Consider the following 23,384-nt stretch of genomic DNA (forward strand, 5'->3'; position numbering starts at 1 on the left):
CTGTTTGCAGGAAGTCATATTGCACTTCAAGCTTTGGCTGATAGAGATCAGGAAAATCTGCGTGTTTTGACACTTGCACAGATTCCAGAAACTGCCCTGTATGGCCTCTGAAAAAAGTGGAATTGAACTTATGCTCCAGGGGGTCACTGGGCTTCCTAGCAAGAGAGAGGATTTTCCTCCCCTGCTTCCTCAGCAGGTGATTAAAGGGACCCAGAGGGAAGTCAATCAGCTGGGCAAAAAGACTGACTTCTCCAGGGACATAGTGACACAGAGCAGTCCCAGGTGACCGGAATTCTTACACAGTCATGGGTTTCCCTGTTAATGYTGGAAAAGGGAAGGATTTGAAAAGAGGGACTTCTGAATAGGATGTTTGTTTCTTTGTTGTTTTTAAACGGTCTTCTCTAAATCCGGCAAAATTAGAGGACATRTTGGAAATTCAGGTTTTGCTTGTGGTTGTTGTCTTTTCCACACCCATGTGTGTACATGTTCAGGAATTGTATACTCTTTGCCAGTGCTTGTACTCTATTTGTATTGGCAGCTGTCARAATTTCCTTTAAAAGCAAGTGAAAATATGAGTAGAGCCGTGTATTGCCATGTCCAGGATTGCTCTGCTGGTTTTCTCCCCTCCCTTCATTAAGTGCAGCTTGGTCCCCATTTCCTGTCAGAACTGCTGCAGTTTCAAAATACTTTGTTATTTTAGTAGTTTGTAATCCAGATTTCAGTGCAGTTTTTTCTCCTTGAGAAAAGGCCCTTTGGTAAACAGACCATTCTGAGTCACTTTTAGTCAGTGAAAATAGCCATTTAAAATCCTTTCATGTCAGGGATTTTTGGGACTCTTAATCCAGCCTCCTGTGGGAGCTGGTCATTAGTCTGCTRTCACAAAAGAAGGAAAAATCTGGAGAAAAAATATCAAAGAGAATAAACATGGAAGAAGAGTTAGAGAGTCTGTAAGAAATTTCTGTGGGTGGARAGATCTGCGATTGCTACTGTATATGACAGAGTGAGATGAAAATATGGAGGAGGATTTGAGACAGATGAAAYTACTGTATGAAGAACTCAGACTGAGCTTTATCTGTTTTACTGTGGGACAGGATAGACAGCGAGCTTTTGTTTTCCTAGAGAGAAGTTAACTGCTTTGAAATTCATATCTGCCCTTGTGCCTGAACACTGGAAGCCTTTGTTTGATAATCTTTTTGTAACCATTGTGCTTAGTTGGGGTTTCACCTACCTTCCTGAGCAAGGCTACAGATTTCAGTATCTTCTCCCCTTCCAGGTTAGGAGAAGGCAGAACAACATGTAGTCATTTGAGAACATGTTCAATACACAGAAGTTGCTATAGAAGGAAAAGGCTCCTTTTAATGCATGGAGAGGCTTGCTAGCATTACTTGCAGAAATGCTGCCTCCCTATTTCTAGTGCGTGTGATGATGCATGAAACAGGATTTGTCTGCCTGGTGACCCAAAATGGAAAGCTCCTGGGTTCAGCATGCTGTTGAAAGGTGTTAATTTCCTTCTGTGCTAGCTACCAGCCTCTCTTCACCACAGTTGAAGTTAGGGCACTGTGAGGAGCTGCTACTAACAATAAATGGTTAGTAATAGGTCATTTTCCTGCCRTGGACAAAATCTTTTATTGCCCAGTGCTGTGATTCATTAGGTACCAGCCTTGCCCTGTGCTAGCCCACTGAGATGGCATCTGTACCACTGGGAAAAACTGACCTCCCCCTCTCTTGTTCATGGGTTTGCTTCTGTTTGAGTGAATAGGAAACTTTCTCTGAAATATCCTTGACCTTCCCAAATAGGCTGCCCTTTTTGAACAGAGTGGTTCTGTTTAGGAACTCCCCCTGGCAGGACTGTGTCCTTTGGAGAACAGGTAAAGGGATGCATGTGCATTTGCTGCATGAAGTGGAGGGTGTGTGGGTAATGGAGCTGTGCTGAGATGCCCTGGCACTTGCAAAGTCACCCTATCCACGCTGTTGGGTACTGCTCCATCCATGGAGATCTCAAGGGATTAACAGGMCTGAACTACCTGGATAGCTGACAGWGGCAAAGACCTTGYATGCTCTAGGTTTTGACATCTGTTAAGTTGGTGCTGAAGTCTTAAAATCCTCTCCTTGTCTGTGCCCCCCTTACCAATTGCCAAGAACCGGAATGTGCCTTGTTTAGGAACAGTTTCCAGAGGAATGTGACCCTGGTATGAGTGATGATAATTTTCCCAGGGAACTCTCTGTCTGGTCTAGTTTCCTGATGCAGCATGGGGGAGGATAGGGACTGGGAGAAATTCCAGATGGATGGTCAACATGAGTTGAACTTGACCTTCAGCACAGCCTAGCACTGTAAGTGCCAGTGCCAATGCTCAAGAGAAGATGCACTGCTGCCTTGGCACAGGAGAGACAGGTTGCAAGGTGTGTGAACCTGATGATATAAAAATGGTCCTAAAGAGAGCACAACATATGTTGGACCTGTTTTCCTATGGAAATGAGCTGTCCTGGATTTTACAGATTGAAAATGGAGGTACAACAGCCATATGGAAGTTAGGGATAAAATATCCAGTGTATTGTGAACAGAGATTTGGGCACTTAGGGCTTTGAGGAAAGTCTTGTTATTGCCATTTAAACAAAAAAAAAAGGAAAGGAATTTAGCACAACTATAAGAACATTAATGACTTGTTTTCTTTGGTGGAAATGGGAGTTTCCATAGGTGGAAGATGGYCATTTTAGCAGAAAATTAAGATCTTGCACTATTTAAAAAAATACAAGATTGGTGCATTTCTCCAGTGTTTTATAAAAAGCTACTTTTTCTTTCCTRTATCATCCAGGTTTTGGCGGAAGAGAATTGGTGCAGTTCTAGAGAGCTCTAACTGACCTCTGCAGTGAGTTAAAGGGACTGGATTTGTTGGCATAACTGGGTGAAAACTGAATTGCAAAATAAGATAGGGCTGTAGTCTGTGGAGGAAAGCAAGGATTGGGCCCCTAGGGGTCTTTGATATTCATTTTATTGCTCTCTTCCAAACTGTGGAGACCTACTAAAGTCATACTGACTTGCTGCCTAAGGTTTTGCTGGCATGATGCTGARCTCCAGATTGTTTCAGAAACAGACATCAGTGAGACAGCCATTAGAGATTTCAGGTGTTGAGGACTGGTTTGAATCTGAAATTTGTGTTTTCTTCTCCCTTTTGCACATTCTTCTCTTTTATGTATTTGCTGAGGGAGTAGCACTTGCTAATCCATACTTAATKCATTTTGCTCTTTGCGAGCTCAGTAATTGTTATGAACCTTGCTGATGAATACAGACAAGGTGTTTTACTGTATTCCAGTGTTCATTTCACTACTGCTGTCACTGAAACAGGAGCTGAAGTGAAAAAGTGGGTCCTCATCACACTGAAGTGTAATGGCTGAAGTRGCTGGGTCCTCATTACAATCACACCCAGTTTTCCTTCCTGAGTCTTGGGCTCTCAAGATGCTAAGAGCATTCTCTACCATACAGAGCAGACATAGCAGTTAGCTACAGATGGTGAATGGTTTCTCTACTTCAGCTTGATCCATATGTGATCAAGCTGAAGGTTTTGCAGTTTTTTTATTTTTTCTAGTTTCTAGGTCTCTAGAGCTCCAGAAATTCCTGTTGTCTCTGTACTCAAGTGATCAACTCTTTGGAATAATTCAGGATCTCTTAGGGGGATTTATAGCTAGCAGCTTTGAACATAAGACTATATTTTAACAGGATATGAGTAAAAGGAAGTAGACAGAATGAGCTGGTGTTCTGATCCTACTTTTGACCATTCTGAGAAAATACATATGAGGAAAATTATATTTAGCAAAGTTCAATGTCCCCTCACCCTGTTTGTCCCCACAACATTTCTTCTGTCAGCTCTGTGATTGAATCAGTGTGATCTTAACTCGCTTTGCCACCTTTTGTGGTCACTGAGCTCACCAGATGTACTCTGATAACAAACAGTCCCAGGGCATGCTTAGCCAGACTGCCACTTTATTGCTGAGAAGTTTCTGGGCAGACAGAGAATGCCCCAAGTGAGCAGAGATGATAAAGTTGTCTTGGGTGGCAGCGAGACCAAGGTATGAGGTTTGTGCTCAAGTTGTTGGGTAGGGGAAGGTTACTCAGCACAACAAAAGGTGAAGTATAGCAGATTTCAGTTTAAAATCTGGTCTAATAAAGGAGTCTCTTTTGGACTGCCTTTCTAATCCTATTGTTCACAGCTGTTCACCAGGGAAGGACATCCAGGGACATTAGTCCATTTTTAGAACATGAAATGAGGAATTTTCTTTGGTTGGCTCTGTTGTTTGTTAGCTGGCTGGATTTGAAATGTCAGTAAAATGATGTTAGTTYTGGACAAAAGAGTGTGGGTCAACATGAGAGGTGGGGGTTCACAGCTGGTAAGAGGGGATGTGCTGTGTGAGAGAGAGATGGAAGATAAACCTAAATTTTCAGTGTCTGGAGTGTCTGTGTTTGCACAAGACAGCCAATGAAAGCATGGTTATTTTCAGATTTAAGTTTTTTTTAGATTTAGAGTGGGCAAACTTGAAAATTGAGAATTTCTCTAATATATTTGAGCTGACTCATGGAGGGAACACATCTGCAAAGGGGAAACCTCCCCATGACTGTGGAGCTCTTTTTCTGGTCAGGATTAGGTGTCAGTCATATCACCATTTGTTGAGCTCTGGGTACCCATTTTCTACTAACAAGTGAAATCTAAAGATCCACASTCAGAAGTTCAGTAGTATTTAGGATCAAAAAAAGTTTTTAGTATTCCCTTTTTGGGAAGAACAAGCACTTTTAATTGGCATAACTGCTYATATCTTGATAAAATTCTGAGCTGTTTCAGGGCAGGAGCACTCAGAGTTCTGTCAATCCTCACACAGGCAAAAAATGTATGAGATTAAAAATAAATCTGAAGGRGTTTTTTGTGTTTTTAACTCCTAGTAAGGCAACCCTCATCCTAAGTACCCTCAGAAKTAATTAGATTGTTGTTTTCATGCTCTCCTTTTGTGCAAACAAGAGGTCACTGTGTGACATTACTGCTTTGTAAATTTAGAACAAATAAGAGGAAGTGTTACTTCACCTAGTATATTGTCATCGTGTGAAGTATAATGTTCAAGGATGTTAATCAAAAGCTGTAGCCAGAACATAAAAAAATAGCTGGACCACGCTCATTTGTAGCCATGTTCACCAACAGGGCTAACCAAGTCCTGTGTTCCAGAGTGTTGGTTCATTGCAGCTGTATCTGAGAGTGAACTTTTTGGACTCCCTGGCAGGGAAAGGACAGCTTTCCAGGGGGAAGATTGCTGTGGCTTCTTTTGGGATGACAAGAATGATTTTACTTTTTCTGGTGCGAGATGTTTGAKTGATCATTGTTCTTGCCCGGAAAGTTGCCCCTCTGTCAAGTATCCTTCAGCAGGAGTATTCAGTCTGAATCTGAAATGCTGGTTTAGGGAGAGGGAGGGAGCAGTGGTAGGAGGAGCGTGAGTTTCTGTTGCTCTGTCCAATGCCGTGGCACACGTGCTGGTCACCAGCCAGTGCAAGGAGCCGGTGGCTGCTGCCCTGCAGGGCGGGCACGAGGGGCTCATGCTCCCCAGGTACCCRGTCTGGGCTGGGGGTTGTGGGGTGTGTGTACCCTATTAGCATGTTTCTGGATTCCTGATTATCCTCGTTAAGACGTTCAACTGTAATACCACTGCATATTAATCAGGAAAACAGATTTGTATGGTTTCTTCATTTCCCCAAATAATTGCTGCACTACTTACATTAAAATCTTGTCTGTCCTTCATGGTGAAGTCTGAATTGTCCTAGTTTGTTCTCCTTAGGAGCAAGCTTTTAAAAGAGATGTATTCTTTTACGTCCCATTTCTGGTGATACCAATAAATCCCAGTGCTAATGTTGCTTTTGAACTGATTAATGAGGAATGSTCTTCTTATATTTATTCTGCACAGTTACATTTTTATTTGCAGTTTTGTAATTATACAATAGATCCTTTATTTTAATTCTATGACTCTCTGTCTGGATGATTCATGTATGACAATCTTTTAATCTCTTTATTTATCCTCTTTTCTTATAAACATTGACTCTGTAGTTTGAACAGAGGGTTGTCTAACACTGAATGTGGGGATTTTTAAGATGATGCGGTAGGTGACTTAAGAAGGAATTAGTTGTTTTCTGTACTGGGTAGTCTATCCAATGATCCAGGAAGTCAGTAGCCTCAGAAATTAATTCTTATCAATGGAGCATTTGCATTTCTGTATTTTATGTCAATATTTTAAATTTCTCGTCTTCCAGTGTGATTAAAAACTATGCTATAGTTTGCATTTTTCTTCCCTTCCCCCCAAAAGGCAGAAAAATAGGAAAATGGACAGYGCTGAATAGGAGTGTTCTGAAGCTATTCTTCCCCACTGCCCCAGAGCATGCCAGTGACTCAAATGAACTGGTGGCTCCTTACAAAACTTGGCTGGTTTTGCAGCCATTAAAGGTCCTTGGTTGTTTCATCCTAGGATGTTTGGACTTTATATGTGCTACTGTTTTACGTAGGCAACTATAGATGTTCTTGGCCTTGTTACCAGGAAGAAAATGAGGCCCCATGGTGTCTGAACAAATTAGTTAACCTTGGTTTTACTTCCAGGGAAAAAGCTGCTTCCTCTTAGCAGGACTCAGATGTGCTCCTTGTTTTTCTCTAACTTCACACTGATTTTGCRTTCGTGTTTCACGCTCTGTAAAAGTTTTTCTAGGGTAGCCATTCCTACATAGAAGAGTTTTTGATGGAAATACATTTAACTGAACACTTTCCTGCTTTCCTGAGGAAGAAGAAACATTGCCGTGATTACCTTCTTTGGAAATAAATTCTATCAAAGCTGGAAATATTTAAAGCAAAGTGAGGGAAGAGAGACGGAGTTCTTCAAAGTTTTATTTTTAGAATAGTGTAAATATTTACTTCTGTGTTCTTACAGTTGATACAGATCAGGTCATTTTGTCCAAGATAGAATTCTCCAAATGCTAAAACTGTGTTTCTCATATGAATGGCCAGTCCTTGCTTTAAAAAGGGATTTAGCTCCTTTCATTGCCTTCTTAATGTGTCTGTAGCACCTGTTTCTAAGCACTGGTCATGCTTCTTGGTAAGGTGGTGTTATTTCAGGTGAATCTGAAGTCTGTCAATGAAAAGAAATACAGTTTGAAAATTAAAGAGCTTAAAATGAAGCAGAACTTTCCAGGCATATCTTTTTTGTTGACATTTTATCTGCATTTCTTGGCGGATGCTCTGAGGTACTTCAATATCAACTAGAAGTTTTATGTTCAATATCAGAGGCTTTTATTTTTAGTCTCCTTTATGAATGATAATGAGAGAAGTAAGAAACAGACTGGAAAATGATAATTAACAGTGGTCATCTATTGGGGTGATGTGTGTGGGTGTTTTAATGTTCATTAAGAAAACTTTAGGCTGAATGGTTGGGGCTCATGAGATTGGCATAATCCTAGTTTATTTTAATCCATACTTTCAGATGTTAGGTACAATTTGTTTGAAAAACAGATGATGTAGACAAATTCTTTTATGTACGATATGCAGAGGGGTGCAGGAGAGTCTGGACTGCTGAAAATTTTTAGAGTTGACATAAAAGGGAGCCTTTTGATTTTTGTTAACAGTGCTCAACCATAATGCATCTTTTCTTAAATCCAGGTCTTGATTTAAGTGAGCTTGATGGAAATCAATGCAGAGGTATGCACAAAGAGACAGTGAGATAGCTACAGTGTGGGGAAGAAAGACTTTTGTCTTAGGAAGARTAAAGGTTGAAACATAGTCAAGTCTGGACTGCAGCTGAATGGGCAGCCMTGAGGACACCAGACATGGTTCTCTGAAGAGCAGAGAGCTTTAATTTCTCTCTGCTGCCTCCAGCTGACTGAACGAGAGGGAGTTGGTGGTAGAGGACACAGGGACCTGATGCCTCCCTGGGCAGAGGGAAGCTTTGACCACTTTGCRTGTCTTCTGCTGGTTTGTCAAAACATTGTTTATTTTAACAATAGGAGTACAAAAACACTGCGGACAGGATTGTTAGAGGGAGGCAAACTCATCACAACCTCAACTTGATAGGAGAACATTTGTTGGAATATCTTTTAGGTAATAAATGTAGAACGAGTCCTGAGGGTTCAAAGTACAGTGATTTCTCTAGATTATTTGATTCGTTGTCTAAATTGCTTATTTTCTTTTATTTCTTCCCTCCACATGAGGGGGACTCAACTAATTGTAATGACTAAACAGATTTTCAGTATGATGCYGTAGAGTGTGTTATCTGATTCATTCATTGTTAGAAACTGGTACATTATGCTATTAATAAAATTTCTTAATGTTCTTACCGGTTTAAAAAAGTACATTAAGTCCTTTAAAAGGACTTATGCAAGGTCTGCCTGTAATTACTCCTGCTACTCTGTGGTTGATTTGTGTCGTGCTGTTATTTAGCTATATGAAATTTCTTTATTCACTTCAGTATTGGGAATGACAGCTGAAATCTCGGTGGCTCTGTACATTTAGGAAGAAATTAAGGTGTGCTATGGTGGAAGAGAAACACGGTTCAAAGGTTCAAATAACTTTTGTTGTGCATCTCTGCAAATAGCTTCAGCAGACTCCGCTGCTGATAAGGTGTTGGTCTTGCTGTCTCTCACTGAAGTGCCAGAATACACACTCCTCATTTTCTGTCTCTTCAGATTATCACTCCATGTCGGAAGCTCATCCTTTGTGCTGATAACAGAAAAGAGATGGAAGATTGGATTGCGGCACTGAGGACTGTACAAAACCGTGAACATTTTGAGGTAATGGGAAAATTTGTTCCCTTCTATTCTGTGCTTCATCTGCTGAATCAAAGCCTGTTTTGAGAGTTAGCTTCCAGTGAAGTTAATAGAAGTAATTTTATTGATTATATTGGGTAATAGTGTTAGGACCTTCTGTAAAATTGATCCCAAATACACTGAAGTGATTCTCCAAAGAATGCTTAGCTTTGTGTATGCTCTCTTGGGAATTTGGACAGAAGTTTTCAGAGTACTGGTAGGTTATGAAGCAAAGTAACTCTCCCACTGTCTTTTCATTCTTCAATTATCCTCCCTGTTGTAATCCACATCTTGCCTGCTTGGTATTCTGCCAGCTTCAGTCCATCTGCCTGCTTCCTGAGGCTGAGTAAGACCAGCACTGCCACCACAAGAAGCTCTCTTGTGTTTTCCCCACTCTGAAGGTTGCCTTCCTTATGCTGGCACAAGCATTCCTCTGCTACRCAATGAGCCAGGCTGGGGAACTAGTCTTGCAGAAAATTTAATCCAACTAAAAAATGGGAATAAATTCTTCAACTGATATGTTCTCCAGTTCATTTTTCTACTAGACACTTGTAGTAAAACAAGGATGAGAGGTGGGATAGGAACTGTAATGAAGGTTTGGCTTCTTCAGCTAGTCTCTTTTGCCTTAGAGACCTTGCAGCTAAATGTGTATAAACTGCATGTGGCCTACTCTTTCCTAGTAAAAAAAGTGTTGTGTTTCTGTCTTTTCTGACTGCTTCATCAAAGTCTTCAGGGAAAAATAAGTCTTGTTTCTCTACTTTAGACCTTGCTCTAATTCATTTATATTGTCATTTAGTCTACCCAGTACAGCATGGATCATTTCTCAGGGATGCATAACTGGTATGCCTGCTCCCATGCCCGGCCAACGTATTGCAATGTGTGTCGGGAGGCCTTGTCTGGGGTCACATCACACGGGCTGTCCTGTGAAGGTAAGTGTGCCCTTGTCTCCTACCTGGGGAAGGATGGCCTTGTTTTATTTTTGGTTTTGCCCATATACCCAAATACTGTCATCTGTTATTAAAGTCATGTGTCTGCATTGAGTAGATMCATGCTTCTGAAGTATCTGAGATAATATTCATAAGAAAACTCCTGTTAACAAGAATAATTTTATGAACATCCTTGTTAAGTGTTTGAGTGCCAGAAGGTTATTCTTTCCCAGCTTTGACTTAGCAGAAATGCCAKGCTGTGCATAGCTCATGCTTCTAGCATAAATGAGTTGGCACTTATGCCGTGTAAAAGGATAGAGGAGTGTGTGACTATGTAAATCATGTTAAATTTGAAAAGGTGATAACTGAGTTTTGTACAAGCAACTSGCAAAAGTGACAAGGCAAGAATTAATGGCTAGATCAGAACACTTACAGATGATCATTTTGTCAGTGCTAAAAAGGGTGTGCCCATCCTTTCTTCTGGAGCCAAATACACACTGCCACATTAGACTTCCTGAGGCAGGATTAATACATTCTTCTCTTCCTCCCTAGTGTGCAAGTTTAAAGCCCACAAGCGYTGTGCTGTGCGGGCTACCAACAATTGCAAGTGGACAACTCTGGCCTCTATTGGGAAGGATATCATTGAGGATGAAGATGGGGTAGGTGTTAGTCTGAACTCTTCCAGCCTTACCTTGATATGGAAGCACTGCATTGTGCTCTATCGCTTTTTTTTTTTTTTTGCTCTGTAAATAGCAGATTCTGCCTTTATGTGGAAAAGGTTTCTGCTGTCAGAGCATGAGATTCTGTGTGAAAAGTCCAACCAGGGTAGTAAGAAATTCTTAGTATGACTAAATTGCCATGGACTGAGGGAGTTGAGRTTAAATGATTGGAGACTGGGGAACTTAGTGTGGGTTTTGGCAAAAGATAAGTAAATGAGTGTTTTGAACAGTATCTTAGCATATGGGATGTCTGATGCAAGTCCATGTTTCCTGGGTAGCCTGCTCCCTTTGTGCTTGAGCATGATGTAAAATGCCAGAATTGGTCCTCAGGTGTTTTCTAGAAATTGCTTTTGCTGTCCTCAAACAGTGCATATAAAGAGTTGCTACTGTATGTATCTCAGAGCCATGATGCCTCCTGTACCTAAGTTTATTTCCCTCTGTACCATTTGCAGATCTCAATGCCACATCAGTGGCTGGAAGGAAACCTGCCTGTGAGTGCCAAATGCACTGTATGTGATAAAACTTGTGGCAGTGTCCTGCGTTTGCAAGACTGGCGCTGCCTGTGGTGCAAAGCCATGGTGAGTTGAATAAGTGTGATCAYTTCAGTAACAGGGCAGTTTTTTATCAGCTCTGTGGTATGTTCTTTTAATGGCATTTGCTTAGAATACAATCTGTAACAATGCTATCAGTGTTTGCCATGAAGGCCTTTATTGTTCTTCAARAAAGAGAAATTTAGTTTCTGTGAAAAGTGTTGCTGTGGTACATAAAAGTATCCAGCTTCTAGCCAAGCACATTTTATTCTGAGAATGAGCTTTCATAGAAGAATCTAATTACAGCAGACACAAATCAGTGCTTCAGACATGGAGTGTGTTGGATTTTAAGGAGCCATTATTTGTTATTTCTACAAGTTGAAAAGGTGAAAAACTATGATGAATACTCAGCTATTTTAATAACAGCAAGTTCCCTTCCAATACAACAGATTGCTCTTACTTAACCACTGAAGTGATGCAGATCTTGCTATCTTTCCAGTTRTCTATAATACTAGTAAGAGAAATATCACAAAATATGTTTTTACAATGGAGGCCTCAAATGCCAAACAAATCCTCTATCTTCTTGTCTTTATATACCAGAAGAGCCCTGCTCTACTTTGTATTTCCTTTTTTTTGGTGGCTTCATTAATCTCTTCCTCTCTTAGCTCTAATGTCCCTCATTTCTTCCTGCTTTGTTTTTTGCTTTCTTATTCTCTTCAGTTCCCAGTTTTTTTTTTTTTTTTTTTGCTAATTTGGATCTCTCTGCTGAGGCTGGGATTTTGAAAGTAGAATGCCTGAAGTCTCTTAAAGCCACAGAATCTGTTACCTGGTTCTCTCAGCACCCAAAGTACTGGTCTCATAAATTCAAATCACATGAAAGTACATACTAATGGAACAAAAAGAATTAGTAGAAGTCTCTGATTAGATGATTCTTAAAATAACTTAATCAATAAATTTATCAAATGACATTTTTTGGTGATTTGGTGATCCCCTCCACCTTTGTTACTCTTTTGTGTGGCTTTAGGAGTTATAGTGCAGTGCCTAAAGGAGCCTGAATTATTCCTTTTGGTGATGTTTCCAGGTACACACAGCATGTAAAGAGTTGTTGCCAAGCAAGTGCCCTCTTGGGCTCTGCAAAGTGTCTGTCATTCCTCCTACTGCACTTAACAGCATTGATTCAGATGGTAAGTACTGCTAACAGTGCTTCTTTCTGTTTCTCTCAGTCACAGTCACTTCAGCTGGCACTATTAATGCCAGGTTCTGTCAGCTGAAAATTCAGCTTCTGCTGTTGCTGAAACTCCACACGGGAAGTCATTGCTGAGTGGACTGTTTTGCTTTTGTATTCAGTTTATCTCCCTGTAATGTTAGTGTTTGCTGAGCTGCAGCTGGTTAAATTTGTTGAGAATAACTATATTGCAGAAGCAGTTTGGGAAAGYTGGGGAAGCTGAAAATTTTGGCATRCTGCTAGGTGATAAGTATTACATTTGGCAGCATGAGGTGAGGTTCATGATGAATTCGGGACTGTGCACATTGGGCATTTTTACCCTGTGAGTGCTATGAGCATGAGGGTGTTTAGCTGCTTCATAGCTGGGCTGGGGTAAGGGCTGTTGGTTTTTCTCTCTTTCCATCCCTGTGGGCAACTTCATATCTCTTGGCTTTTGCCCCCTCCCTTCCCCTTGCCCCAACAGGTTTCTGGAAAGCTACTTGTCCCCCTTCTTGCACAAGCCCTTTGTTGGTCTTTGTCAACTCAAAAAGTGGAGACAACCAAGGCGTAAAATTTCTACGAAGATTCAAACAACTGCTCAATCCAGCCCAGGTCTTYGACCTCATGAATGGAGGACCTCACCTCGGGTAGGCAGATATTATATGGAAACTAAAATTCGTTGTAAATAACAGAAAAGTACAAGGGATTTATCTGGTTAAGCTTATCTCAAATATAACAAGGAACCTATTCCTCAGAGAAAACAGAACACGTGAGGTTTGGAGGGGTTTTCCTCCCTCTGTGTTTAGTGTTATTGATTAGCTACAACCAAAAACATTGTCAAAAAGGTTATTACATCCATTCATCAGTACATTCATTCATCAGTAATAGCAGAACAGCTTGAGGTGTTTTGGAGGAATTCCAGAAATGGCCCCCTGGAAGAAGACCAAGCATGGAAAGCTTGAATCCATAAGAAAACTTGTCAGCAAACAGTCTTGTAACAGGCATCCTGATGTACTGCAAAGAAGAGTTAACTTCAGCATGGTTAAGTCAAGTGAAAGACAGATGCCATGGATAGCAAATGAATACTGTCAAGAGGAGATTTATTGAGAATTTACCTGGGAAGTCTGTGAAACTTCCATCCCTCAAAGACTTTGTGATGATATTGTGGAAAGATCTTTTACGTGATTGCATTTGATAAAGTTAGTTTTGCCTTGGGATCTAAGTGACATTTCAGGCTTTTTACCAGATTATGATAGAACATCTGTGGATATATTAAAAAWGTGAGTGCTGTGAAATAAATTTCTTTTGTGTATTTCTGCAAGTCTGGTTTAAAAAAATGTTTGGTCTTTAGTTTGCCCACTTGCAAATGTTTTTCTGTTGCATCAGACTTGTGTAACTTTTGTCATTAATTGGTGCTCCTTATAAGAGCCAACACAAGGTAGATTTCCCTCATCTTTTTCTATGACTCACAGTCTTTGACTAGATCTGTAGATATGAGGGGCTAAATCTGGGAGTGTCCATTCCTGAATGAGTGATCATTGGGTTCTGCTCTCCTGAGAACTGTCGTGGTTCTTTGCCATAGCATATTGCAAAACACTGGCATTTAAAACTTCAGTATTCTGTCCAGAGGATGTGTTTGGCTGAAAAATAATTTACAAAAGACTTGTAAAATTAAGTMATTTTCTTGTTCCCCTCCCCAGTTGGACTGACTGTAGTGAGGAATTTTGCTTTTAAGCAGGAATGAAAGGGAGGGAATCAATTACCTTCTGAAGCTGTAGTACACACTTCTAAAACAGATGGTCTTATCTATTCTCTTAAAAATGAACTGATGGAACAGGGTAAAGGGTGATTCTTGATAATTTGAATATTTTCAGCTGATGATAGTCAGACTTGTACCATAAGATGTTATTTCTGGTAGTCATCTTTTGCATGTCAGCAATGCTTGATAAAATAAGGATTTTCATGTACTACAGCAAATCCTGTCTAGGTAATAGTAAAAAACCTACATAGAAAGCCAAAATGCTGGTAGTAGACCTCAAAAATGTTCTGTAGGAAGCACAGATTCAAATGGGAGAGGTTATTTTTATTTTTCTGGAAAGGGTGAATCAAGATACTCACACTGGTGMGCTGTTTGCCTGCCTGTGGGACAGAGCAGGCATCAGAGCAGGAATTTTTATTGCTTTCCAAGAAGGACTAAAGTTTGTGAWGATTTACATCCTCTTGCAGTCGTTTCCTGGCTGATTGACTGCATGAAGTTCCCCATCTTGAAGCTTTGCTTTAGTTGGTATGGTCATGAGTGCGAAGGCAGTAATATCAGAGCACTCAGAACAGTGATAAATGAYTAGTGTTAGGCTGGACACAGCAAGGCTGCAAGTAGCAGTTAATTCARTTGATAATCAGCCATCACATGCTTGTCTCCTCTTCTGTGCAGACTAAAGTGTCCTGCTTTAGTAGATGAGTATGTCTTGGAGATATTTCTGTAGTGAATAGATATTGTAAATTGCTTAGCTGTATTTATAATCCCTGAATTAATCTTAATTAATCCCTTAATCTGTAATCTGGCAGTGACCTGTATTCATTGCAAAAATCAGAGCCTACTTTAAGCAAAGCTGCCATGTTTGTTACCTAGATTGGAATTGTTTATAATTTCTTTTTGTAACAGCTGATTGTTTTTACCTCTTGCTTTTTTCTTTCTCTTCTCTGTAGTTTACGCTTATTCCAGAAATTTGACACTTTCCGGATTCTAGTTTGTGGTGGGGACGGAAGTGTTGGCTGGGTTCTCTCTGAAATTGATAGCCTCAACCTTCACAAGCAGGTATCCACCCCAAGAACTTGGTTGGATGAAGTAACAGTAGCATGGGCTGAAGAGGACTTTCCTTGGTCATGCAGGTGTCGTTTGCCCCAAGACTGAAGCTCCTGAAAGCTTACCATAGCAGTGCTCTTGCACTAATTTTCTGCAAGAAATGGATACAGTAATGGATTAATTCTTTATTTCTCTCTCCAGTGTTCTKCCACAAGATCTAGCTTTTGGGGTAGTTCTGAGTACTCCTGCTCTATCGCCAGCAGAGACACACTCTGAAAGGGCTGTGGTTAGAAAACCTGGGAGTTCCGCATGGGTTATGCTCTGTTCTCTTTAATTTTTGTGGTGTAATACCTGAGTCTTGGGGTTAGGGAGAAACTTCACTGAGGTAGAGGTGTCATACAGTGTTTTGTCTGGGAGCTGTCTTGTGCTAATTTTACAGAAACACTATGGCACCACCTGATGGCTAAATAYGAACCTCTAGGTGGCCTACTGCAGCAAGGTGCTCCTCGAGATGGTAGCTGATGGTAGCTCCTCGCTCAATTCACAACCCAAAGTAGAGGAAATYTTTCCTCATTTGTATGCTCTTATGGCTCTTTTCCCCATCCATTTTTTTTTCTCCCCTCCCTGGGATTAGCTGTTTCTTAGTGACTGGTGTGTGAAGGAATAAGTGATGTTATTCATGGCTGTTGCTGGCTTGTGTTTTCCYATTTGAATTTCACTTTTGTTTTCCTTTTCTTTAATGCAGTGCCAGCTGGGAGTGCTGCCCTTGGGAACAGGGAATGACCTTGCCCGTGTGTTAGGCTGGGGTTCTGCTTGTGATGATGATACCCAGCTCCCACAGATCCTGGAGAAGCTGGAGAGGGCCAGTACCAAAATGCTGGACAGGTGAGTAGTCATCACTAACATCATCTACTCTCCAAGAGTTGTGCTAAAATACTCTTCTGGGAGAACAGGGCAGTCCTGACTCTGCCAAACTGCTGACCTTTTRCTGATGCCACATAACATTTTGTCATCCTCAAGCAACAGAAAGTGGTCTGACTTTCCATGTCACTGCRGCAGAAGAGTAACAAGTGAAATTATCTGATGTCCAGTGTTGTCCAGTGTCCTCACTTCTGTCCTAGAGTTCTCATCAATTAAATTTGTCAGCCTTATAGTAATGACTTTTTTTTTAAGCAATTTYTTCTTGATAAATCTGAACCAGTTTCTCTTGAGCTTGGCTTAGAAATGAAAGCCTAAATGAAAGCAGAAATGGATGTCTACCCCTAGTATTGATAGCACCTGTATATCTTTGTACATCTAAAACTGTGTTATGTCTTTAGCGTTGGATCTTGGCATCTCTTAAGTTGAAGCGAGTAATGGCCATGGAATTTTTGTGTAGAGAGAAGAAGTACAGAGATGTTCCCTGTGCTATAGAGTACTTGTTCATAGTGCCATCCTTCCTTCTTCCCTACTTCAGACCCTATTTCTGTTGCCACACCATGACTTCTTTGTATCAGTGATGGCTCCCCAGAGTGTAGGTTGTTCTGCTTTGAKGTTCTAACCTGTTAGGTTTGGGTAACTGAAGAAACCATCTGCGTTGTAGTGACAAGTATGATTTTCAATAGGTGGAGCATCATGGTGTATGAAACCAAACTCCCTCGCCAGGCCTCCACTTCCACAGTGACTGAAGATTTCAGTGAGGATTCAGAGGTACCTCGCAGGATGTAGAGGGCAGGGGACTGGAGCACAAGTCTTGGAGCTCACAAGATAGGAGGCAGTGGCTGAGCTCCAGTGGTGCAGACTTGAGCTACGGGTRCAGCCAGAGCTGCAAAGTTCTGGGGCTTTCAGTCAATGAAGTGTTATGGAGGAGGGTAGAGGTTGGGTTACCTTCATCTCAGTCAACAACCATAATGAGGGATGAGGAGAAGATACTTTGGAACAGGATGGAAAGGAAATTACTGCCTTTTAYCTGCTTCATGACATCAAGTTGTTGAAATAGTGGCAAGCTGCATAGCAATCACAAAAAATCCCAGTTCTTTTAGATTTGCAGTTGATCAGAGACTCTTAAGAACTGCATTGCTGATSATTTGTAGGTTAGTTTCTTTATCAGATTCAAGTCTTCAGTAAGAGGGCCCTGGACTGTGGAATGTTTTTAGGGCAAAAAGAATGTGTTGAGTGATAGGTACTCTCTGAAGAGCCAGAATTTTGCAGCATACATTGTAACATTGGGGAGCAGCACCCCACTGGCGTCTTTCTGATTGTCAACAGGTGCAGAAGATTCTCTGCTATGAAGATTCTGTGGCTGCTCATTTGTCCAAAATTTTGACTTCTGACCAACACTCAGTGGTGATCTCCTCAGCTAAGTGAGTACTTAGAGGACATAATACTCTAAGTTGTGCTGTGAAAATCCTGCAACAATCCTTGCATGATTCTGTTTTCCTCCTTTGTCTAGGGTGCTTTGTGAGACAGTGAAGGATTTTGTGGCTCGAGTAGGAAAAGCCTATGAGAAGGCAACAGAAAGCTCAGAGGAGTCAGAGGTCATGGCCAGGAAGGTAAAATTTGAAAAAATGTTTAAATTTCTACTTCTGAAGTGTAAACCTGCTCTGTTTTCAGAGAACTAAGACAGCAGCTGTTCAGTAAGCACTAAAAGGATGCTCTACTCAGGCAACTGTTTGTTCTATTCAAATGTTGTTGTTCTTCATATAGTGCTCTGTCCTGAAGGAAAAGTTGGACTCATTGCTGAAGACACTCAATGACGAATCTCAAGCGTCTTCCTCTCTGCCCAACCCTCCTCCCACCATTGCAGAGGAGATGGAAGATGGGGATGCATTGGGCAGTCCTGATGACTCTTCGAGTGAGCGCTCGATGGGCTCGGCATGCACTGCACGGCCCCAGATATTCCGTCCCCGAGAGCAGCTCATGTTGAGAGCCAACAGCTTGAAAAAAGCCATTCGCCAGATAATAGAACATGCAGAGAAAGGTAACCTGTCAGAAGTCCCACTTGTCACTTCCTACGGCCTCTAAAGAAGTACAAATTTCCTTAATTCTGGTGGGCAGCAGGCTTCTTTATTGAAAACAGCTTTCCTGAGCTAGAGAAGCTTTCAGTCAGCCTGGCCATTTAGTTTCAGTGTCACCTCTGCCAAGTGCACCTTTTGGAAACGTTACTTGGCAAATGAGTCTGAAGTTCACAGTGTGTTCTCTCCTAGCGGGCTGGTTTAGGAAGTTCCTACCCTCCCACACTTTCAATTTGCATTTCCTGTCTGTCCCCACCCATACCACAATTCTGTCAGTGCAGCTCTTTGTGTGGCCTTGCTGCAAAACAGATCTGAAAATACTTGAGAAGAAAGGATTTTAAGTATTTTAACCTGAATTGTTTCAATTTCTTTGTAGCAGAGCCCAGCAAAACACTGCTGTGGTACAATGCAGGAGAGGACAGGAACTTAAATGAGCTTTATCCCTGGGAAAAGCTTATAATACTGCACCTTGGTGCAAGACATTTCTGTTCTGACGTTAACTTAGGCAGGCGACCCTCTCCTCCACATCTTGRCCCTTGTCTCTCTCAAGGCACATACCCTCAGTGCTCCAAGTTTCCTTTGAAAGGCATCAGTCTCCAGGTGTTAGTCTTAACTCGGGGCTTAACTGAGACCAAAGGAAGTACTTAACAGTTTGTTTACTGGAGATAAAAGCATTGAAGTTGCAGATGTAACATCCATGCAAACCCAGGTGTGCACTACGAACAATTATGTATTGAGTTACAAATTATTGCAATGTTGCTTGGATTTCCAGCACTGCAGCATTGTATACAACCTTTGATGAACATGAGTARTGGAAGTCCAGCAAACAGCCTGCTTCTGGTGAAGTAGGAGGTCTTGACCACACTTGCTCCCTCACTTTGTTGATSCTTACCTTAGGCCAGTTTGATGTTTGTGGAGTTATTTTGGAGCCCAAGCAATTTGCTTAATCCAGCTGGAAGTGTTTCTGTTTCTGCTGTGCAAGTGGGCTGGATTGCTTTGTGGGCAGTTCTGATGAGCTACAGGGTCAGCACAAAAGGAGGGGAAGAGGCTGAAAGAAGGGAGTGAGCTGTGCAGGCGGTGAGTTGGTAGAGCAGCTGAGGGCATTCAGAGCTGTGCCCTGGCAGGGGCTGCTGAGGAGGAAAAGAGCTGTTGATTGCATGCRAAGGAAGGTCTGATTTCTTTAGGCAGCATGCTAGTGTTTAAATCTTATCAGCTTTTGAGCAAACTCCAGTTACATTTCACATGTATTTGTTCAACTTTCCCAAACTGTTTTTCCAAAGCAATCTAATTCTTCCCTCTGTTTGTATTGGTTTTTACCAATTGCTGTTTTCTTCCTTTTTGAGTGTGTGTCTAAGTGCCCCGTTCAAGTGGTTTATATTATTGCACCACTACAGATTAAACAAACAGGAAATTCATTAATCGTTTCATGTCTGTCTGGTTAGATTCCTGGCAACATCTGCAAACAGATGGAAACCCACTGCCTCTAGCACAGCTTATATGTCCAGATGCCTGAGTAGCTGTGACATTAAAAATGGACACTTCTATTTAGAGCCTCACTGGTAAAGAGCTCAGCGAAGTAAATAAGGAGTCTTAAGACAGCCTGGTTCCAAAAACTCTCCAGAGCAGAACTGAGACAAATGATAAAGGAAAGCTTTGTGTTATTCCTGTTCTTTCCTTTAAGGATTCGGGGCATTTAGAGTCCCATCCTGTTGTTATTTACATGAATGGTATTTCTTGCCAGAAGAGCTGTGAGGCACTCACCTACTTTATCTCTCCATACAGCTGTAGATGAGCAGAATGCCCAGACCCAGGAGCAAGAGGGCTTCCTCCTTAGTCTCTCAGCCTCTGAGGAGAGCAAGGAGCTGCGGAAYGAGGATAAGATTTCCCTACAGTCATCACACAGCAGCAGCTATGGAGTGTCCAAGGGGAGGAGCCAGAGGAAAGGTACTGCTCAAGGGCTGCCACCATGCAGGTCTTAGCTGTGGATTACAATTCTGTTAGTTGTAAAAAAGGAAGGAGGTGTTATGTATTACTTTCTGTGTTCTGTTCTTCTCAGTTTTTTGCATAATTGCTCTACAGGCACTGCATGTTTCTGTGTTCCCGCTTGTGTGTTATACACCCCACCTTTTGCTACATCTCTTCTCATGGCTCATCCATGATCATATGAAGCCTAAGATTCAGAATTTTTCTTGCACTTTGGCCAGTAATCTGGGTTCTCTTGGCTTTCACTGCTTGGACAAGGACAGTCTTGAGCATTTTTGGTGTCATCCTTTGCAGATGACAGAGAGCAGCAGCCAGCTTGCTTTAATAACTGTGTTATGTGAGTAATTTGTTAGAGATCCCTGATTATTGCCATTACATTTGGAACTTCCTTGAGTATTGATTTGGAGCCAAATACCCTGTCTGTTGTGCTGCTGGCACCAGCTTTTTCTCATCTTTATTTGTAATATTTTTCATGTGAGGTTTTCCAGCAGCACGTGTGTGACATCTGTCTCTTAATGACTGGTTCTGCCAATTCTTTGTTTTCTGGGGGCTCAAGTGTTTTGCTGTTGAGTGATTCCTAACCCAGTCTTGCTGCTTGGGCTGTGCTGGTCCGAATCACAGCACTGTTTGTCAATAGCCAAGTTTATGTTGTGTTTTACAGCCTCCAAGTCTCCTTGCGAAAGACTAATTAACAAAGGAAGTTTGTGTCTGGGCAGCTCTGCATCCCTTCCTCCCCAGACAGGAAACCGGGACAACTTGCCAATGCTGAACACAAAAATCCTCTACCCAAGTAAGTGTAACACCTACAATTTCCCACAGAGGTAGCCAACTGGAGCATGGGTGACTGTAGCACAGGCTGCAGTCCCCACATGAAAACGTGAAATTGTCCTGCTAGATGCCCTTTTGTGCAGGGTCGACTGTGAGAGAAATCCCTTTGTGGATACCTGCAGGTGGAGGCTTGGATTGAGCGGTAGCAGTTTCCAGTTTGTAGCTAAAACTTAGACACAGATTTTTATTAAAACTGYGAAGTGGCAGAATTTAGATGCCATTTGCAAGAAGATACTGATCTCAAAGTAACCATGAGAAGGGGGAGATGATGCTGTTGAGAAAGGCTTCTGAAGAGTGGCAGCCATAGGTTGGAGCAGCAGTCCCTTTATGTGAAGGCTGAAGAGAGTGGAAGTGCACAGACCCAGCAGAATTCCCACCTCCCACATGATGTGCTGCACAGCAACTTCTCCCCATCACTGTGGCAGTATCTTTCCATCTCTTCCCGAGTTACTYGTTTAAATTGCTCCTTCTGGAAGCAGGTAATTTCATTTCTCTGTGACGAACCCACTATTTGTGGGTCACCAGTTAATAATTTAAGAAGCAGGAGACAGTAATTCTTGAACAACTTAGATCATAGCTTCATTCCTAGTCCTTTCTTTCCATTCACCGTGTATTGCATGTCTCACCCTGGAACAAAAAGGCTGCTGCAGAGAGTACACTCCTATTTCCCTTTTCCATGTTTCTGTGCTGCTGGCCTTGGGCAGTACACAGTCAGGAGCCCTGCAGGCAGCCCCAGAAACCCTTCTTGTCAAAAGAGCTAACCTCTGGAATGGAAGAAAAGTGCTAATGCTATTTGCTTTCTTGATGAATGACCGTGAAGAATGTATCAACTCTCATTATCTTGTTTTTGAGATTGAAGTTACCTGCTTTCTCCTTATTATTAGTCATGCTCTTCACTATGGTAAATTTTCCTGCAGATATCCGTGCTGGCATGTCAGGTTCTTTGCCTGGGAGCTCTGTCATCAGCCGATTGTTGATCCATGCTGATCCCTTTAACTCTGAGCCTGAAAATCTGTGAGTATGCTCGGCAGCTTGAAGAGAGGGAGTGGGYATTTGCAAACGGACCTCAGCAGAGAGGGGAATTAGTTTATGGACTGAAGTAATAGACTGCAGCAGCCTGGAGTTACATAAACGGATCCACATGCTGGATTCCAGGGCTTACCGATCAGCTCATGGAGTTACACATGCAATGACACATCTGACGCAGCTGGGCTTGGTGGTCTTTTTCCAGTCTAAATGGTTCTGTGTTTCTATGTGAAATACACACCAAATGGTACTRAGACTTACGAATGGAAGTTTTGTTCTTCTCTTTGGCAGTGAATGTTACACAGAGAAGTGTGTCATGAATAATTACTTTGGAATTGGACTGGATGCAAAGATTTCTTTGGACTTCAACAACAAACGTGATGAACACCCAGAGAAATGCAGGTGGGTTTGATTTTGACYGACCCTTGGATTGATGCCAAAAGTGACTCAACCACTGAATGCTTCTGTGTGCTTTTGAAGCTGATGGTGTACAATATGCTGAATAGGTGTATTGTCTGCATAGTGCTCCTTCAAGGTTTGAAATCATGATGGAAGAGATAAGTTACTGATTTATTACTGATTCATTATGCTATAAAGTCTTTAAGCAGGTGCATTGGTGCAGATTTAGCACATTTGTTCTGTTTATGTCATCTCACTCACATATTTTTCTCCTGGGCTTGCTATTTAGCCATGAGAGGAGCACATCTCAATTCTAAACGCCAGAGAGGCTGGTTTTGGCTTTGATCCTGACTTAATACAAACCACAGGTTTGGCCTTTTGAATACCTACAGGATGCTTTGTGTAGCCTGGGATTGGCTGTATTTGCTGTATATGAGCTAATACAGCAAAGCAGTGTTGTCCTGGTGTATGAGATGGACAAGTTCTGTGCCAGGGGGCAGTCTGTGTGTGTTTCAGGTAGTGTCTGTTACTCATGCTCAATTCCTACCTGACATTTATTTAAAGGAAGGAGTTTCCTAGCACAAACAGTGACCTCTTGGAGTGCTTGACCCCTTTGGAAGCAAAGCACCTTTGTGTTTTAGGATGTGGCAGGTACCATTTCAGTCTGAAGTTTTTACTCCTTCTTAGTAAAAGGGTAAATGTCTGTGCTGAATTTTTCTCTTTTTATTTGCCCTCTTAGAAGTCGTACTAAGAACATGATGTGGTACGGAGTATTGGGGACCAAGGAGCTGCTGCACAGAACGTACAGAAACCTGGAGCAGAAGGTCTTGCTGGAGGTGAGGAATTAGAATGCTCTTCTGTTCCTAAGACTGGGATGCCTAATTCCGTCTGCTTCGGACACTGTGACATTGGTGTGGTGATTTGACTTGGTGACATTTGCCTGCCTGAAACAATGTACTTGCTATATGTCACCCTGAGCTAACTGAAAGTGTCTTTTCCTGATTCTGGAGCATAACTTGTATTCTCAGCTCATGAAGGAAGAAGTATCATCCTGCTGAAAAGTATTGCTGTTCCCAATGGAGTGTTCAGCATAGATAAGGTTGTTACGTTACTTGTAGCATCTCGCGTGAGCAGATAATTTTAGATGGTGGGTGCAGTGGA

At 41.7% G+C, this 23,384-nt stretch overlaps 1 protein-coding gene across 7 annotated transcripts in view; it reads left to right on the plus strand.

Annotated features, from left to right (window-relative positions):
• The window catches only part of DGKD (diacylglycerol kinase delta), a 57,216-nt gene that overhangs the window by 21,759 nt on the left and 12,073 nt on the right, over window positions 1-23,384 (plus strand). For all 7 annotated transcript variants that reach the window (XR_008966405.1, XR_008966406.1, XM_057382397.1 and 4 more), the window contains 17 exons: window positions 8,693-8,797; window positions 9,609-9,741; window positions 10,291-10,397; window positions 10,910-11,035; window positions 12,069-12,171; window positions 12,676-12,838; window positions 14,898-15,006; window positions 15,740-15,879; window positions 16,599-16,683; window positions 17,242-17,336; window positions 17,426-17,525; window positions 17,680-17,953; window positions 19,770-19,931; window positions 20,632-20,760; window positions 21,716-21,812; window positions 22,116-22,226; window positions 22,963-23,059. Coding sequence is in view for 5 of the 7 variants with exons in the window: in XM_057382397.1 (XP_057238380.1) it covers window positions 8,693-8,797; window positions 9,609-9,741; window positions 10,291-10,397; window positions 10,910-11,035; window positions 12,069-12,171; window positions 12,676-12,838; window positions 14,898-15,006; window positions 15,740-15,879; window positions 16,599-16,683; window positions 17,242-17,336; window positions 17,426-17,525; window positions 17,680-17,953; window positions 19,770-19,931; window positions 20,632-20,760; window positions 21,716-21,812; window positions 22,116-22,226; window positions 22,963-23,059 (2,136 nt within the window). In the remaining 2 variants the exon portion in view is untranslated. The remainder of the gene's footprint in view (window positions 1-8,692; window positions 8,798-9,608; window positions 9,742-10,290; window positions 10,398-10,909; window positions 11,036-12,068; window positions 12,172-12,675; window positions 12,839-14,897; window positions 15,007-15,739; window positions 15,880-16,598; window positions 16,684-17,241; window positions 17,337-17,425; window positions 17,526-17,679; window positions 17,954-19,769; window positions 19,932-20,631; window positions 20,761-21,715; window positions 21,813-22,115; window positions 22,227-22,962; window positions 23,060-23,384) is intronic.

The sequence above is a fragment of the Malurus melanocephalus genome, unplaced genomic scaffold, assembly GCF_030028575.1.
Source record: "Malurus melanocephalus ecotype Western Australia unplaced genomic scaffold, MMel_1.1 scaffold_566, whole genome shotgun sequence".
NCBI lineage: Eukaryota > Metazoa > Chordata > Aves > Passeriformes > Maluridae > Malurus > Malurus melanocephalus.